At 25.2% G+C, this 20,336-nt stretch overlaps 1 protein-coding gene across 1 annotated transcript in view; it reads left to right on the top strand.

Moving 5' to 3' along the window:
* The window catches only part of LOC134837602 (hematopoietically-expressed homeobox protein HHEX homolog), a 41,342-nt gene extending 21,968 nt beyond the window's left edge, over positions 1–19,374 (top strand). Inside the window, exon 5 of the mRNA XM_063852984.1 lies at positions 19,168–19,374. Coding sequence (XP_063709054.1) covers positions 19,168–19,374 — 207 coding nt within the window. The remainder of the gene's footprint in view (positions 1–19,167) is intronic.
* The last annotated feature ends 962 nt before the right edge of the window (positions 19,375–20,336 follow it).

The following is a 20,336-nucleotide window of genomic DNA, read 5'->3' as shown; positions in this document are numbered from 1 at the left end:
GAAAGTATTATGTTCCAGTCACAAAATACTATGAGAGACATTATACGGAAGCCAACATTCTTAAAATCAAATGTGTTTGAGAACGTGCTCGAAATATGCAAAAGTCATTTTGTAACCATAGAAAAAACGTACATTTAAAGATTTTTGTTTTTTTTTTCAATTTTTCTTTAATTTTTTTAAAAACATAAATTAAAATTCCAAAAGTAATTAATAAGCCTAAAAGGTCGTATTCATGAAAGTAGAAAACTCAAAGAGTTCTTCGATATGACTTCGAAAAAAAATTTATTTCGAGTTTCAAGTAAAATATTTCTATTTTTAAACATTTTGCACAATATCTCAGTAGATACATTTTGTAATTTTTTTTATCTCGCAAAATATTTTTAAATTGCGAGACATAAATTTTTCACAATTTAAAACAAAAACTCAACTCACTTTCAAAAAAATAAACAGTAACGGGTTAGTCCTCAGCGTAACGAAAAACCTTGGTTACACGCACGTTAATCAATCACAGCAACAAAAACGGGTAACGAACGTCACTTCATAATGCCAATAATCGATCCCCACACCGTAATTTTTATTTATTTTTTACTTGAACATGAGTTCCGTAATCCAATTTAATGGCTTTTTGATGACTTTCTATTGCGCGATACTTGAGCACCTCCACAATAATTAATAATTAAGCGGCATCGTGTGAGTTGGTTCGCTTAATTTTCGTTTAAATTTCGAACGTATCCAAGGGATAAAAAGCTGCTTCGTATTCTCTACTCTTTTGCACATAAGGCAAAATCATATATAGTTAAACATACAAGCTAAGCTCACAAAACAAAACTATATTTGGATAAAGGGGCGGATATTTCTGGGATTAAGTAATATTTGTTCACTTTACAATCGCACGTCATTCATGTAACGCACTAAATGAGTAAATATGGAAACATTTTCGAACCATAAGGAATTCGCTATACGATAATCACTCTCGTTGTTACTCAAGCTCGCTGCTGAACAAAAGATTGATTTTATAATAATAAATTATATGGTAATTATGTATTATTGGGGTGTCATTTACTGCGTTATACGATGTCACATGACATTTGCGTATCAAATGAAAGTGAAACTTTCGGAGGCAACCAGATGGGACGTTCGATTATGATTTTGATTATACTTCGATATATATAAGTAACGCTGCGATGACAAAAAGGGATAAATTTTGTGGGTGATTTGTTGTGGTGTGTTGGTAAATGTGGTGCAAATCTTTGCATCTTTAAACGATCGTAAATCACAAAATTGGAATACTGTGTCATAAAAGTGCAATAAAAGAGACTTTTCGATATGTTACATTTTTTTGTTGCTGAAAGACATAAAAAAATGTTTTTAAAAAGTGTAGTTTGTCAGTTCTTTTTTTTTTTTATTTGGAACAATGGAAGTTTATTGATATAATTTAATGGGCATTAAAAGACTTGAGAGATAAACTGTTTTATTGATTTGGGAAAGATGCATTGATGTTAGAGTTGAAAGGGACACAAAAAAGGTTTTGTTAGCAGGTGATCAATTGTTTGGAACCTTTGTAGAGAAGGAGTGAGTTTTTTATAGTTTTAAAACTCAAAAGGTCAAAATTTCTCGAGTTTCAGTTTATTTTATTCAAAAATTTTTAACATTAAAGAATTTTTTAAGATTTTAAGACGTTGATGGTCTGAACATAAAAATCGTTAAAATTTGCATATAAATAAATTTTCGAAAATTTTATTTTGTTGCAAAAATTTAATCAAATTCAGGCTTGTATGATTTAAATCAAAGATTTGAAAATCAAATCAAAAATTTTCCAAAACTGAAATTTTTTTGATTTGATTTGAATTAATTTTAATTTAAATCAATTTTCAAATAAAAAAAAATCAGATTTGAAAAATTTTTTGATAATTTGCAAATCAAATCAAAATTCAAATCATTATTTAATTTGTCTCTTTAAAAAATCAAACTATTTTTTTTATTTTTTTAATTCTTGATTTTGATTTAAATCATACAAGCCTGATTAAATTTTAATCATGAAAATAAATTACAATTTTAATTTATTAAAATTTGATTAAATATTTTCAAGAACTTAAAATTTTGGAAAATTTTTCTATGAAAATTTTTAAGGTCTTTTATTTCAAATAAGAGTTTGATTAAAATGAAAAAAATGAAAAATCTGAACTTTAATTTTTTTTAATTCTTATATTGCTTAAAAAAAAGTTTGCCGTATTTTTGACTCTTTGGATTTTTGGAAAATCTTTCAAAAATCCTTTTTTAACACAAATTAATTTAGAATTTTTAAAGGATTAAAAAACAATTCTATCGAAAAATTATTTAGATAAAATATTTCTTTTGAAAACTTCATAAAATTGACCAAAATCTGTCCAAAAACCTAAAAATCAATTCATCATACAAAAAACCAAAGTAAATGAATTCTTATTAAATCCCATGTCTCACAAAAAATTAAGTCATCTAATTGAAAAGAATCCCTCAAGGCAATTTGTTTTTAAATCACCCAAAGATTTATTAGGCTCCCCTCTCTCACGAAATTCTTCTTTATTAAACATCATCAACCTTTCCTTCATTTCGTTTCGTTTTATTTGATGACGACACATGACGACGACCCCCCTCTTCAACATCGAAATACCTTCAACCATCTCCATATCACAATAATAATAAACATTTTTGCTTGTTTTACAAATGTGAGGGTGTGTTAACAAGTTGAAAAATGTTTGATATTGTGTGTTTGTGTTGTCTTGGGGATAACAATATGGATGATGATGTGATGGATTTTTACTTCTCTCCACTCCACTCGTCGACACACTCAACGTCAACTACATGAAATATTACATGGCGACGCGCACTTGGGGAAATTCTTCTCTCTCTCTCTCGTTCTCTCTTGCGACTTTTCTCTCATGAAGCATGTGCAATGCTCCATCATTACAAAGCCTCCATCTGTATCATCATCAAAACACGGGAAAAAAGTAATTAACTTTGCATGCGTTGAAAATTTTGCAACGAAAAGAAAAAAGAGACGCTCGAGAAACCGAAACTTTTATTGAAAGATAATAAGTTTAATACATTTAATTATCCCTTGAATGATTGCCGCACGTACACACATGCCGACGTGGGATTACGTGAAAAGAAGGCTTACAAAAGGATTTGAATGTTAACCAAAGTTCTATTAAATATTCACCCTCAACAACAGGCCGTGCGGTGCGTTTCGCAACATTAAGACCGTAATGCTATACTTGAAATCCGGAGCAAATGAAGTAAATTGGGAGTAAAAATATTTACAAACGAGGCACACGTATGACGATAACAGATGTTAACATTAGATGTTCTACAAGGGAATTATGAGACGCCGAAAAATTTCTCCAGATAAGATTTTTTTTCAATCAATGAGTCCTCCATTAGTAAAGAAACTGGTTCAGGTACGACGATAAAAATGGCGGAAAACCCTTTACCTAACTAAAAAAATCGAATTTTGTCAAGTATCTAAACTAGTCCAAAAAGTCCCCTAATTTTAATCTCATATATTTAAATAATAATATCCTTGACGCTCAATTAAAGTTAAACGTTTTAACAGCAAAAAAAAAACACAAACAAAATCGACGCGCCATTTCGAACCCTCCTCAATTTCCTTCCTTTGTATTAATTTTTATTATTTGTTGAATGCTCATTCAAAGTATTTTGTAACATTTACAACAATGTGAGTAAGTGATATGCCATCCCGGAAAAAAACAAAATAATAGTGAGGGGAGACAATTTTAACACATTCGCAGTGAAATGCTCAATTAAACATTTGAAGTCAAGTCCATTAGATAGAAAAAGAAAAATTTCATCGGCGGTCGTTCGAGCTAATTAAATTAAAGGACATGATTCATGGATAGTTTTACGATTATCACGATGATGATGATATGAGGAACAATGTTGTTAGATGATGTCTTATTGAGTGGGATTAAATATTTAGAGGGAGGATGACGGAAGATGTTGGAACAAGTGTTTTCCTTTTAGGGAAGTTTTCGATGAAATTTATTAATTTTTTTTTATTTTGATAATTTAATTTTTTCACGACTTTTTTATAAAAAAAATAATTTATTAATTAAAAAGATAAATGACCATTAAATAAAAATTAAATTAAATTAAAACTTTTTTGATAAATCTCAAAAAAAATATTTTATTAATTTAACTTATGTTTATTATTTCTTAATTTAATTTAAAAATTGTCAAAAAAAAAACAATACTAAAAATTTTGAAAAAATTAATTCTAAAAAATCTTTATTTGTAAAGTCTTTATTTGTAAAAATATTTTTTAATTTTTAAAATTAATTTTTTAATTTTTTTTTGACAATTTTTAAATTAAATCAATAAATAATGAACATTATTAAAATTATTAAAAATTTATAAAATTAATAAAATAATTATTTTTATTAATAATATTATTCATCTATTGAGATTTAGTAAAATTAATTTTAATTTAATTTAATTTTTATTTAATATTTATTTATTTTTTTAAATTTAATTTGTTTTTTTTTAATGTAAATTTTCTTTTCTTATTTTTTAAGAAAAAAAATATGTTCAATATTAAATTAAAACATAAAAATTAAAGATATTTTGTTATAAAAAAAATAATTAAAAAAAATATATTTTTTAAAAAATTAAATTAAATTAAAAATAATTTTACTAGGTAAATCTCAAAAAAAAAAAAAGAATTAATTATTTTATTAATTTAAATAGTATATTTTTAATTTAATTTTTAAAAAAAATTTTAAAATATTTTTTTAATAAATTTTAATTTTTTTTTAAACTTTTAAATATTTAAAACAGAAATATTATAAAAAATATTTTAAGATTAATTTTCTGTCAAATAGTTTTCGTAAAAGTTCCTATTTTACAAAAACCATGAAAACCATCTGCAAAGGTCATTTTCATGTCACAAATCACTTTAAAATGCGTCCCCAAAACAAGTCAGATTTTAATGACTTTTACTGCTTTATTAAAACAGAAATCTCTAAATTAATATTGTATTATTAATTTTTGACACATTTGTAACGTGCAGTAATCAAATCATGACGAACGACATCAATCTGCCCCTAAGCATAAAACATGCCAAATGTGTTGACCTCCCTTTTTGCGCACGACGACGACCCGACTGCTGTTACGCTGTAAACATTTGACGGATATTAATTGAATTTATTTTCTATTTCATTAAATATGAAATACTCATTGAAACTTAATGAAAACCTTCGTGCCAACATCAGTTGACTCGCACACACATAAATAGTCGTCTTGCGTTTTTATTGCTCTGGCGAGTATTTAGTCGGTACCTAAAACAAAACCATGTAGTTGTAGTAATGGATTAGATCGCAGCACGCTCGAGAATGAAAAATGTTTGTATATTTTATTATTAATACTATTATTATTATTATTAGTAAAAACGCCAGAAATGGTTTGATTGGGTGTTTATTTTTTGTGTACTTACCCATATATTTTCGATGTAACACATGTGACTTTGACGTCAAATATAAAGCGCCGCGCACTAATCTTTAATAATGCCTTAATGCTGAAATTGATAACCTCTGGGTCTCGATGTCGATGATGATGACGACGACGTTGCCCACCCAGCGTATGTTAACGACAAAAATAAACATCGAAATTTTTGAAATATTCGGATATTATCGTAAAAATAAACTTTTGTCCGATCAAGCTTCGAACGATGATTATTATTGAGAAAAATGTTGAAAGTTGTCGTCAAAAAATTGGTCGATATCATCGTTTTTTGATAAAACATTTATTTTTGTGTCTTTAAAAAAATCCAAATTGTGTACTGGGACAAAAATTAAAAATATGCACTGGGTCCAAAAAATTGTGCTTTGGATTAAGAATATAAAATGTAACCTGGGTTGAATATTTTATAAGTCCATTGGATTAAAAATTATAACAAATATTCATTGGGCTGGAAGTTTAAAATATGCACTGGGAAAAAAATTAAAAATATGCATTGGGTCGAAAATTCAAAATGTTTATTGGAACAAGAATTTTCTTCATTCAAAGAGAAGAGTGTAACAATTTCCCCCCAATTGACATTTAAAATTTTCATCCCAGTTAACATTTCGAAAAAATTTGTCCCAATGCACATTTTAAACCATCAACCCTTTGATTTTCTAAATTTTTTTGAATGTCTTTTTTTATACATTTTTTTTTAAATTCAACCCATGGCTCATTTTAAATTCTAACTGAACCCAAAGCAAATTTTAGTACCACGTATATTTTTAATTTCACCCCAATGCACAATTATGATTTTCTAAAATGGGAAATGGGGCAAATTATATCAAATTTGAAGTCTTCAAGACGTCAATTTCTATCAAACCGATTTTTTACTTCGAAATGCTGTAAAAAAATTAGAAAAATGAACTATTTATGGTTTGTCAAAAGTAATTGACAATCGAGTCAAATGGACCTCCAAATGACTACGAAACCCCATAAAGATTCACTTGGTCAGCAAAAATCGCTATTCAAACGATAATTGCTTTCGATTTAATTTTACTTTTCAAACAAAACAATTTCGCAAAAAAAAAATTTCTTTGTTCTTCGCAACATTAAGCGCAATAAATATGTATAGCATGTCCAGTCCATTCATTTTCAATATTTTCTCCCAATACTTTTATTTATATAAATTTACGACAAGATAGTTTTCTTGTCAGCAGAAAAAGATAAATATGTTGCGGATAAACATAAAAAGAAGAAAAAAATGGAAAAATACAACAATTTTCTCCACTCACTTCATTTGCTGCTGGTTTTTCATCCATTTTTTATTGACCGATTGTTTGCTTTTGCAGTGGTTGCTCGCCTTTTTATATGCGATACATGTTCCGATCCCTATTTTTTTTTTGTCTTTCTAACAAAAAAATGATTTTTAATCCGGATTGAACGAATTTCATGGAAAAATCTCTATTGATTAACTTTCGTACAGTTAAAAAAAATCTGATTTTAAATTCTTTAATCTTTATTGAAAATCTCGTTCGCAATTTTTTTTTCAAAGGACATAAATAAATATCTGTCACAACAACATTATACACGGTGATGCTGCAATCATTTATTGCGATAATGTTGCCAATGTTCTACTTATATAAAGAGAAAATCGGGAGATAATCATCAAAAAACATTTTAAATTACATTTTAAATCCGTAACATCATCGTTTTTATTGCGTACGGCGTTATCGCGAATCTTGCGTGATGCGAAAAAAGCCACAAAAACGAGCGTGTTAACATTAGTTTTAAAGATTTTGACGGGGTAAGTTATTTTTTAAAGGGAGATTCGCAGAGGAATTTTTTTTAAGGGTGAAATGATGAGAATTTTTACACAAAAAATAATATTTTAAGCGATTTTTACAGTTTTTAAATTTCTGAAAATCAAAAAATAATCCAAGATTAATTTTTTTAATAAAAATTGAAGATCAATAAATGCTGAAAAAAAATTCTACTCAGATCAATTTTTCTTGTGAAAAAAAAAATTGTTTAATTTGTAAATATTTTTTTTTAAATTAAAAAAAAAAATTTTCAATTAAAAAAATTATTTATTTAAAAAATTAATAAAATCAATTAATTAAAAAAAAATAATAAATAAATTTGAAAATATTTTTAAATTTAAAAATTATTTATTTTTTTATTTTAAAAAATTATAAAAAATATCATTAAAATAATTAATAAAAAAAATAATAAATATTTGAAAAAAAAGTTTTTTAATTTTAAAAAAATATTTAAAATAATTAATTTTATTAATTAATTAAAAAATAAAATAAATTAAAATTTAATTTAAAAAATTAATTAATTTTTTAATATTTTTTTTAAGAAATAAATAATTTTTTATTTTAAATAAATTTAAAAAAAACTCCAAAAAATATTGAAGTCCTTTTGTCACCCAAAATATAACGATCTGATTTGTAAACTCCTTGAAAATCCCTTGCCCCAATATTTATTTCCGAACGGGAAAAAAATTCCTCTTTGCTCTGTTTTCTCATTTTTTTTGTCTTTTTTTTCCTATTCAGGTCCTTGTCCTATTCCGATACAAATACACAGAGAAAAAAAATTAAATCTTCAAAATTTATGTGCAACTTTTTTCTAACGCTGGATAACGCGGGCAGACAACGACAACGAAACGACGACACCTAATCTAAATATATTATGTTTTGTGAAAACACGAGGGCTTTTAAATGGTTTAACGCTTTAAAATAAACCGCCCTTATCTAACAAGCGAACCGAGCAAAAGTGCGTTCGTCCTTGTATTTTTATCAAAAAATGGGAGAGAGAGAGAGACAATTTTCATATATGGACCTAATACTCTCGTCGTTTTTTTTTATTGCGAGGATAATAAAGTGTCGTTTTTTCACGATTTTTTCTTTCCTCGTGAAAAAAAATTACAAAAAAAAATCGGAGTGAGTCCCTCGCATTCACGCATCACGAAAAAATGTTGACAGTTCGTTAGAAATTTTTTTGATTTTTTTTTTTCGTAAAATTATGATTATTATGAAAAAATAAATAAATAAAAACCTCGATGAGCGGCACATCGTAAAAATAATGGTCCCTCTAAGGATATATTTATGGCTTTTTTTACAGATTATTTTCTCTCGCTGTGAATTAAAAAAGACCACCAGCTTAATTGTCCTCGATCTCGACCGAAACCCCGGAATGTCTCATGAGACGTCATAAAATTTGTTTTATATTGAATTAAATTATTTCAAAGATTATGAGGGGAGATATTTCACTCCTCAGACAAATAAAATGCGATTAATTTATTCAATACAAAAAAAAGAACTTTTTTTCTGAAATCAATCAAAAAATCAGTCATATATCAAAAATCAAGTGAAATACTTAAAACGTAATAAAAAAGGGTTTATCTATAAAAATAAAATAAAATAATAATGTGCGGCAGTAAAAGTTAAGTATTTAATTAATTTTCGATTATTTATAACCAAGAGCGAGGAAAAAATCCATCACATCATAGATCATGTCAAAAAGTATCGTCAGCATCATAATAAATCATCCGAAAAACATTTAAAAAAACTAAATTGTTGTGATTAGTGTCATCAAAATGTGTAACATCCGGATCAATAAAAAAAATTCAATTGTTATAATGCGGCATTTTAGAATGTTTTAAAATACATTCGACTAATATGGAAAAAAAAATAAATAAATGTGAAGAGAGGAAAAAAATATCGATTAAAAATTTATTCATTTAGAATAATGATGATGAGTGATTTGACCGCAGACTTGATTGCGGTGTCTATGACCAAATGATTTATGGTGGGAATTGATTTTTGTGTAAAAAATGTTCTCCAACATTTTTAACGTGAAAGGTCATCGTCGAATTTGCTAAGAGAATTTTAATTTTGAGGCATTCGTCATTCAGGGTTGCCAAAATTTTAAAATAAATATAATAAATATTTTAATATGTAAAATATATATTTTTAATTAATTTTGAATAAAACATTTTTAAAAAATTAATAAAAATTATTAAAAAAATAAAATTAATTCGAACTAATTTAAAATTAAATTCATTTACTTTTTTTTGGCAACCCTGATTTTTTTTAAATTTATTTATTTTATTTTATTTAAATTAAAATTAATAAATTTTAATAAAAAATAATAAATAAAATTAATAAATAAATTAATTTTTAAATTTTTAATTTTTTAATAATTTAAAAAAAAAAATAAATAAATTTAAAAAAATTAGGGTTTTCAAAAAAAGTAAATGAATTTAATTCTAAATTAGTTTGAACTAATTTTATTTTCCAGAAAATAAATTATTACATAAAATTATTAAAATTAATAAATTTTAATTAAATTAACTTTTATTTTTAAATTAAATAATTTAGTTCAAATAAAATTAATTATTTTTAATTTTAAAAATTTAGAAAAAAATAATAATTTCTATTTTTCCCCCTGAATTTTTTTACAAAAAATTAAAAAAAAAATTGGCAACCCTTTAACGCTTTCTGCTTTCATTTATATTTCTGTGTAAGCAGAATAAAATAAAATTTTCGATCAAAATAATATGACACGTTTAAAATTAAATTGAAATTTAAATAATTTTTAATAAATCATGAATTTTTATTAATTTCTTTTCACATTTTCGTAACGCTCCGGCTCATGTATCATAAAAAATGATCACTTCGACATTTCCAAGGATAAAATCCGAATTGATTGTAAAATTTCTTTGAAATGCGGTTACAAAATAAACTCAAAGACCCAAAAGTAACCATAATTTTAATTAAATTTTGTGTTTGTCTTGAAATAAAATTGAGTACAAAACTTCTCCTTCATGTTTATCGAAATCCTAATCTCTCGAGTGTAAATAAATTAACATGAAACTTAATTATTATTGCTTGTACACAAAATAACGTCTTTTTCGTGCGCAAACAAATAAGCCACTAAAGAAAAGTTTCTTAATAAAAGCCGCAACATTTTGGAAAATTATACATATTATTATATGTTTTTCCTCAATAAATATCATAAATATTAATATGAACCTTTTCTCCGGCAGCACAAGCTCCGTAATATAAAGTAATATTTATTATTGTTTACTAAAACGATTCGGTTTTCGGTAATTTCACTATTTGTAATAAATAGTAGTAATAATTACCGGAGGTTTCTCTCTGGAAATGGAAAACTGCGAAGAAAACAGAACAATTTTTTTCATTACGATTATTGCTCGATTGTTATTGCTGCATGATTCGAGCCCCAACAACAATCCATAAATAATAAAATCCAAATATGAACGCCCCCTTTTTCGCATTCGTGGTACGAATTTGTTGTTATCGTGTGATATTTATTTGTTTCTCCATTTCAATGCACCATGCTGCGTGTTGTTGTTGTTGTTGTTGCAAGGCAAGAGAACAAAAATTGTGCAATAAATGTCAAAAAGACTCGTGTTACAAGCAATATGAGAAAAAAAAAACAATAATACTGCAATCCAGTGAAAAAGAATAAAAATTGATAATTTATAAGCCATAAAATGTATTTCATTACATTTTTTCTCGCTAGACGTTTGCTTGAATGTTTCACAGTGTTGCAAAATTCAGAAAAATTGTTGAAAAATTTTGATTTGTTTAGGAAAAAAAATATTAATCTTTAAAAATAATTAAAATTATTATTTAAAAAAAACTTTTTAATTTAATTTAAAAATTATTTAATTTTATTTTAATATTTATTTATATCAAAAATTATTTTTTTTTATTTAAATCAAAAATTAATTAAATTTTTAAATTAATCTTTTAAAAAATCAAAAATTTTTGCAAAAAACTTTTTAATTTTTTAAAAATTATTTAAATTTTAAATTTTAAATTTCCAAAAATATTTTTAAAAAATTAATTTAAATTAATAAATTTTAAATAAATCCAAAAATATTTTTAAAAAATTTAATTAATAATTTTTGGATTTTTTAAAATATGAATTAAAAAACTAAAAAAATTTTTAAAAAATATTTTGTGATTTTTTTTTAATAATTTTTATTTTTAATTTATTTTTTTTAGTTAATTTACAAATTATTAATTTTAAATTCAAAATTAAAAAATTCTTATCTTAATAAAAAAAAATTATTCAATTTTCTTTAAAGAAAATTTAAATTATTTTTTAAAATAGTTATTTATGTTTTTCGACAAAAAATGTGAATAGGTCCCGCAAAACTTTCTAAAAAAATATTTTTTTTTAATTATAAGTAAATTTTTAATTTTTTATTATTAAAAAAATCATTTTAAAAATAATTTAATAAAAAAATTTAATAATTTTAAAATATTTTAATCAATTTTTAAGAAAAGTAAAAAAAATCTAAAGGCACCAAAAAATATTTTATTGAAATTTTTTCGACTTTTGCAACACTGTGAAATATTGCTAACAAACGGCTTCAATCAAGATGTAACCCTGTGTGTTGTTTAATTGGTTCCCAAATCAAGAGACACAATTTTTTCGTTCTTTTTTTGTGTCGTATGTTCGTTTGAATAATAAATAAAAAAAAAATATCAAGAACGCTCGTTGCATGAACTAGGGAGCAATTATTTTTTATTTCATCTTTATGGTAATTTTCCATGCACATCAACAAACATCCCCAATATTAAATATCAAAAAGCTCCAGAATTTATTTATTATTCCAGAGAACAACGTTCGGTCATTCATTCTTCCTGCTCAAAAAAAAAAATCGCACAAAAAATGCACAAGTAATCACCATAATTTCTGCATTCGTATGCAACTTGCATAGGTGAGCTCTAAAAAAAATATCAATATCACGAGAGAGAGATTGACGTGCAATATTTTTCCGTTTTTCTATCATAAAAAATGTTTTTTCGTCGATATTTATTATTGTCGGATGTCGAGACTGCAGCAAAAAAAAATTTTTTTTTACCGCGAACGTCAATTTTTTTGATAGGCATTGATAGATAAAAATGAATATTTTTTGATTTGTTGCCATTTTTCATCATCAGCAGTCATTGTGCATGATGACCACCAATGGACCCCAAAATGTCGCCTTTAATGACACGTTTTGTATTTAATTATTTCAGTTTGCCCTTTTTCTGCTTGGGAATTGTCATTTGGGAAAATTAAAGAAAAAAACAGCCACAAAGTATGTGTCGTCATCGTCTCAACAGCACGCCTGGTGTCGGTTGTTGGAGGAAAATTATGTAAATCAGAGCATAATTTAAATTAAATTAAACGTAGAAACTCGGAGAGAGAACGAGAGAAAAAAATATAATTATTTGTCATTGTTGATGTCCCATGTTGCCCTTAATAATCATAATAACTACAAAAGTCCGCTCTGCAGCGCAATAATTATAATTACATGCCTCTTTGTTGATACAAATTAAAACTCCACCCTGCAGTCGTGCTTTGCTCTCCGAGTATCATGTTGTGTGTTTTGTCGTACTTTTGTTTTTATGGGGATGAGTGGAAAAAATTGTGTGCATATAATAAAAGATATAATTAAATTCAATTAGTCGGAATATTAAAAAAATATGATAATTTTTTTCTACCTCTGTTCTATTTTTGTACATTTAATTTTTTTATTTTTTTTTTTTCTTGTTTTATATTATTATTATGATCATAATTAGAAAATTCTGCAGCATAATAACTAAAATTAAACAGAAAAATAATTATGAAAAAAAATTCAAAACAAAATTTTTTCAGGTTAATTTGTTTAATTTTAAATGAACTTTAAATTAATTTTTGATTTTTTGACTTAATATAATATTAATTTTTAATATAAATAATTTAAATTAAAAAAAATAGGAATAAAAAAATAATTATTTAATTAATAATTTAAAATCGATTTAAAATGAACTAAAAAAATTTAAATGAATAAAACTTTATTTTGTTAAATTAATTATAAAATAATAAAAAAAAATCAAGTAAAATATTTTTTACTAATTTTTTTTTATTAAAATTATTTTTATTTTTCATTTAAAATTTTTAAATAATATTAAAAAAAAATAATTATATAAAAAATATTAATTATTTTTATCTATTTATTTTTATGGAATTTTAAGTAAATTATTTAACGAATTAAAAAAATTATTAAAAAAATTATTTAATAATTAAAATTATTGAAACTTTTAAATTAAAATTATTTAGTAAATTATTGAAAAATATTTATATTATTTATTTATTTAATTTTCTTATAATTTTTAATACTATAAATTCAGTAAAAATGTTTTCAAATAATTAAAAACAAAAATAATATTAAAATTAATAAAGTTAAAATTTACTTCTAACATAAAAATTTAAAAAGTTAAAGTCAACCCTTAAAATAAAATTTTACTGAAAAATCTTATCTAAAACAATCAATCTTTCTATTTTTCTTTTAAAAACACAAAATCACGTCACGCTCATTATTATAAACATTAATACTAATAAAAAATAATAATTTTCCAACCAACACAATGAAAAAAAGTACAAAGGATCAACTTATTTAATTTATCATAATTTTAAACTTTTAACCCTTTTTTTATACGACACGCACACTCCTCGTTCTATTTTTAAAAATAATTTGTTCATTTATTGTCCTTGTTTTACATTTTATATTATTTTGGGATTTAATCATCAACATTATTATTATTATTATTTTTACAACGAAAAAAAACCCAAATTCTCCTTAAATTAATATTCATTTTGGTTCAACAAATAAAGTTTTTTATGATGATTATTAATTATAACAGCAATAATAATGTTGTACATACCGAACGTATTTAATCCATTTTGAACATTATTAATGTTCTTCATTAATAAACACACATTTAAAGTATTATTTCTTTGTCTTTTCGTTTGTTTTGGAGTTTTTTGCGCGTTGTATGGAGACACCTGATACCTCATGTTAATATGTCGGGGATTACAAACACGAATGCCATTCCCCTTCGTCTCAACTCTATTCGCGCAGGAAAATGCGATTTTCATAATAATAATAATGGCTATAAAAACGCTATTACCGCATTGCTTTGATGATGTCATAAAAATAAAACTCCTGATAAAAATAATGATAATTGTTTGTCATGCTCGAGAGTCATGCAACATACGGAACACGTGGTGTCTTATAACTTAACAAAGACATCTTATAACTTTATAATTATACGGCATCTTTACGGTTATATTATTATCATGATGATCATGTCGTCTCCTTGCTACGCCAACGACAAGTAGAATGGCAAGAAAAAGTGTCTTTTTAAATGCTAACGGAACAACATAAGACATTTACTTACAAAATAATGGACAAAATGTCTGCATTTAATGCCATTAAAGACCGTATGGTGCAGGAAATTTTCTTCTTCATCTTCACTTTTTTTTTGGTGTATGTCTCTTTCGTATAAAGTCGTCGTTGTGTGTCGTTGGTCGCCCTCGTTGAATGATCATCATTATTATTTTATATACCAACAATTTATATAGAAACATGCAAAATGAGTTGGCAAAAAGCCTGCAAAACAAGTGGAAATATTAATGGATAGCAAAAAATAACATATTTCTATCTCTCTAGCTCTTTCATTTGTGTCTCTTTGTCTTTGTGAGACAGAAAATACGCAAAATTAGGATGATACAAATATTTAAAATGTTTCCGATCTCATCGTTTAAATTTCTTGAAAGTAAATTTTTGGAAAGATTTGAAAGTAACAACATAGTTTGTAAAAAAATGAAAATAAGTTAAATCAGTTAATGACTTTGGTAGTTAAATATCAGTTAATAATCTTTTAAATCGTTTACAAACAAAAAGGGAATAAATTTGCAGAAAAGGACTTCATTAAGTGTTTCGACTAAAAAGAAAAAATATTCAATACATAGAAAATTTCTATTACTTGGTAAGAAATGAAGAAAAAAATTAAATCCATAATACAAAATAAAGTAACAAAAAGTTCTAAGCCTTAATAAAACTAAGCGGAGGGCAAAAAATGCTCGTTTGACCGATACTTGAGTTGGAGGAATGGCTTACAAAACAGGTACAATCTCAAAAATGTCTGCTATCATAGTTTTAGACAATTATTGAACCTTTCAATTAGTTGAACCAAACTGTCTGTGGTCGGAACGGTAGGCATATTCATTTCCCACTATAACTCTTGCATTATTATATCGTCTAACGACAGCTTTTTTCGCACAAGATCAACAACTTGCGCTGCTTCGATGCAATTCTATATAATTTTCCATAAGAGCAAATGTTTGATTATCTTATTTAGATTGGCCACACTTTAAGACATTAAATTTTTACCACGGCAATTCAGCTATTATTGTTGATATTTTGAATATACTTTTAAGAAAGACAGTATAAACCAAAGCTGAAACAAAAAAACAAAAATGTATTAAAGCTTTACTTCAATTTATAGGACGTATTAAAAATAACAAAATTTTGACAAATTTCTCATAAAAAGCCAGTTTGTCAACCTCTAAAAAATATTTTTTTTTAAATAATATATCTCTTTAATTATTTTCCATTTCCCCCTACAAAACTCCCTTTAATAAAATGAAACATTTTCCTTAATTGTATCGGCCTTATACAAATCAATTTTTTTATAAAGAAGAAAATTTTCATAAAATCGTCTTAAAGATGAAGTTAAAATAAACTTCAGTCCATATTCGAAAATCAATTTTATATCAAATTTCCTTTCATATTTCCTCAAGAAATAATAAATAAGAAACTTACCTTTAAAACCACAAGTTTTCATCATCATCATCATCTTGTTTGTTGCCATTATCGATTTTCCAAAGAGGCACGCATCCTACCAACAAAGAGGCACAAAAAACCGAAACATGCCTCAAAAACACAGCCAATATTCACAATATTAAACGATGATTATTAAATATAATATAATAGATATAAATTTTCAGTTCACTCTACGTACATCATTAAGGGTGGTTTTCTGAACATTATCTCGAACGAGGCACAGCTGTGCCTTTTATAATTCAACACACACTTACCGAGAACGATGTCGGTGCTGAAATAACAAACTTTTTCCCGAAGAAGGTGGTGAGGGATGGGAAAAAATCTTTAAAAATACTCGAATTTCCCAAAATTTGTATAGAAATTCCTCTTGAAAATTCATAAAAATCGATTTTTTGTCCTTGAAATCCTTTGGTATCCTGAAAAAAAATAATAAAATGCAAGAAAATTGCGTTACTGTTATTATGAAACATCATTTCAACATAAAACTCACCCGACGAAAAAAAATGTAACATCCTGTGTAAATGCTTAAAATATGACGGAATATGATGTTCGTGGTTTGGTACGGAGAAAAATCCCTCAAAAAATGTTCTTGTCTCATCATGGCTTGTTGTTGTTGTTGTTGAGACATTGTAAACTAGATTTTTATTTTGTTTGGGTTTTCTTTCCTTCTTTTCTCCGATATTTTTCTGGCATATCAAGGCATGGCATGAGGTGATGATAAAAACGTAAGAGAGTGACATCTCATCATCGTCACATGTCTCTCTTCATCTCATTTCATCCCAGACAGGCGAGGACTTTATTGGATTTTATCTTTTGAAAAAAAATCCTTGAATAATTTTTTTTGTTGTTTCGAATTAAGTTGAGGCGAAGAGTATTACAGAACAATTAATCACGAATGATTATGTCGGTCTAACCCCTTTTTTCGCTCCAAAAGAATTTTTCTCAGTCAAGAGTAGTTTCATTAACATTCCTATCACTGCCTGCAATCCCGAAGAACCACAATCAGATATCTTTGTTCATAGTTTATTATAAGGTTTACTTCTCTTCTGCTGTCCATTTTTCCGGCTGGCGAGAAATATTTAGCAACAACAGATAAAGATACATAATTTAAGGATTCGCAGTTGGTGTGGCGTGCGGTCGGTATATAAAAATTACATAAAAACACATGTTTATATCTGAATCCGACACAAACGGTCATGGAATTGCTTTAATAATACAACATATAATGATGTCTTTAAATGTTTTTTCTCTCTGTGTTTTTGGTTTGGTTTGCGTGTTAAAGGAGATGTAACAAAAGATATTTAATTTTTTTAATAATGAAAAAAATTATTTTTTGATTTTGATAATTTTAATAAAAAATATTGTTTTTAAATTTAAAAAAAAAAAATATTTGTTTTTGTAAAATATTTGACAAAAAAAAAACTTAATCAAATTATTATAAAAAAATTAAAAATTTTTTGAAGTAAAAAAATTAAATAGAATTTAACTTTGATTTATAACTTTAATTATTTATATTTAATTTTAATTATAATTTTAATTTTTATTATTTAATTTTAAATAATTTAAAATTTTTATTCAATATAATTAAATATTAATCAATAAAAAATCAATATTAATTAAAAAAATTAAATTTATATTCAAAAACTAAAAAGTTATTGAGAGCGAAATAAAATAAATTTTTAATCAATAAATTGAAATAAACAATTTAATAAAATATAATTTAACTTAATTTTTTCTAAAATATTTAATAAAATATAAAATATTTTCTAAAAATGAATTTATTTATTTTATTTATTTTTTTTATTTGTTTATTATTTTTATTTGTTTATTTTTTCTTTTTAAAATTAAATGTGAAAATTTTGTATTTTATATAAAAATTTAGAATTTTTCTGAAAAAATTAAAATTATATTTTGTTTAAAAACTTCAAGCTTAACAAAAAAAAACTAAAAAAAAATTGTGCATATATTTTTTTAATAAGAAAAAAAATTTATAATAAATTTTATGTATTCTTCATTAAAAATTTAGTTCCTTTAAATTTTTACTTAAATCACTAAAAAAATTAAAATTTCACATTTTTTACAAAAAATAAAAAATTAAAGTACAGAAAAATTTATCTTTTCTTCTCAAAACGACAACTTTTCTATTTTTGTATATAATTAGAAATGATAAATGAATTTTCAATGATAAAAGACTCTTTCTGTGATTTAGTTCAAAATATTTTGTGTATGAGCGAGAGAGAAAGATTTTAATAGCAGATAATTTGACAAATTGCTTTTATACACAAAATATAAATAAAATTCATTCAGAGCGAGTGGTATACTTTTAAATACATTTAAATTTAATGCAGAAAAAATCGTAACTAATTCCGGAAAATAAATGATTTTTTGAATGTGATTGTCTCGACGGCGGCGTCCAAATCCGAGAATGAGAGAGAAAATTGCATGATTATAATGTCTCTCAAGCTTCATTGCATGCATGATGAATGATTCAGGTGATTTGTGCAACAAAGTGAGGTGAAAAGGTTGCAGGATTTTTTTTCGGATTGTAAAAAGGGTTGCATTGTTAGAAAATTGTCTTTAATAGCTGGGGACTGTCTTGCAATAAAAGGCAAAACGACATCTTGAAAGCAAATTAACTTATCTCTTTTTATTTTTTTTTTCTTGAAATGAAAAAATGCATAAAAATTCTCATTCATTAGAATACAATGACAAAAAAAAGTCTGAGATATAAAAAAGAGCATTAAAAGGGGTAGAAAAAAAATATTAAAAATAAAAAAAATCAAGATGGAGTTGAATTTTTAATTAAAACGAATCGCCAACTCTTTCTTTATTATTTTTATGATTATGATCATCATCGTCACTAAAAATTATTTAAATTTAGCGCTTCCTGTGGCGTAACTCTATCTCATTTTTTTAAACCTTAAACCGTGAAAAATTTTCTAAATTAATTTAATTTTTTTTTCTTCTTCCAGGTTTGGTTCCAAAATCGCCGAACAAAATGGCGCAAAAAGCACGCCGCTGAAATGGCCACAGCCAAGCGGAAGCAAGAGCAACTAGGGGGCGCTGCGGACGACGACGACTGCAGCGAACCTATGGACTCGGATGCCGAAAGCATAGATCTCGAAAGCACAAATGGCGGTCGAAAAAGATGTAGAATGGACGACGATATGCGACAGTAGTTGATGCAGCACCAAATGACTGTGCATCCGTTGTTGGAAGGTGTGCGTCATCGATTTGCACAAAATAATTAGTAGCTTCGTAACAAAAAAATGTGTAAATATAGTTTTTTGTCGTTTATCGTCGCGTGTGAGTTTCTTAAGAAAAAAAAAAGAGCTCAAGTACTGTTTATCTTTATTTATTTTTTAAATGTAAAATTTTTGACGGATAAGAAAGGAATTATTTGTACAAAAAAAATTATTAAAAAAAAATTATCGAATTTATTTTAATTTAAATATTTTTTTCGATTAAAAAAAAATTAAATTTAAAAAAAAAATAAAAATTGTGATTAATTTAATTTAAAATATTTTTTTATACATATTATCAATAATATATGTTGAAAAAAAACACAAAAGTACTTTAAAATTTTAAGTTTATATGCTAATAAAAATAAAATTTCTCAGAAAAATTGAAGAAAGTCCTCCTTATTCACTATTTAAAAAAATAAAAATAATTTAAAAAAAAATAATGTTAAAAAATATATAAAATGGTAAATAAATAAGGAAGTAAATTAAGTGCATATGTAATAAAATAAAAAATAATAATTTTAAGCCAAGTTAGTTAAGCCGTAAGAGATTAAATAAAAACTAAAATTTAAACAAAACTATTGAAATTATTATGAAATAAAATAAAAATAATTCAATTTATGATCTATAAAATTTTTTTTTTTATTCTTCAAAAATTTATTCAGACATGCAAAATATGGTAAGTTTAAAAAAAAATTCCCTCCAAAAAAAATTGGCAGCTTTAAAAAAAAGTAACAGCCGAACAAATTGCTTTATATAGCAAATAATCCGAAAATAATTACCCTCTCATTACTGCGGAACAAATCTAGAATTTAATTTTTTTCCCATTTGTTACTTTATGCAAGTTACAGTCACAGATTGCGCTGTGACACTCTAAATATGAAAAAATTCACTTGTTT

Source organism: Culicoides brevitarsis, chromosome 1 (genome assembly GCF_036172545.1).
Source record: "Culicoides brevitarsis isolate CSIRO-B50_1 chromosome 1, AGI_CSIRO_Cbre_v1, whole genome shotgun sequence".
Taxonomy (NCBI): domain Eukaryota; kingdom Metazoa; phylum Arthropoda; class Insecta; order Diptera; family Ceratopogonidae; genus Culicoides; species Culicoides brevitarsis.
Note: the sequence above shows the minus strand (reverse complement) of the source record. Positions and strands in the feature narration are given on the sequence as shown.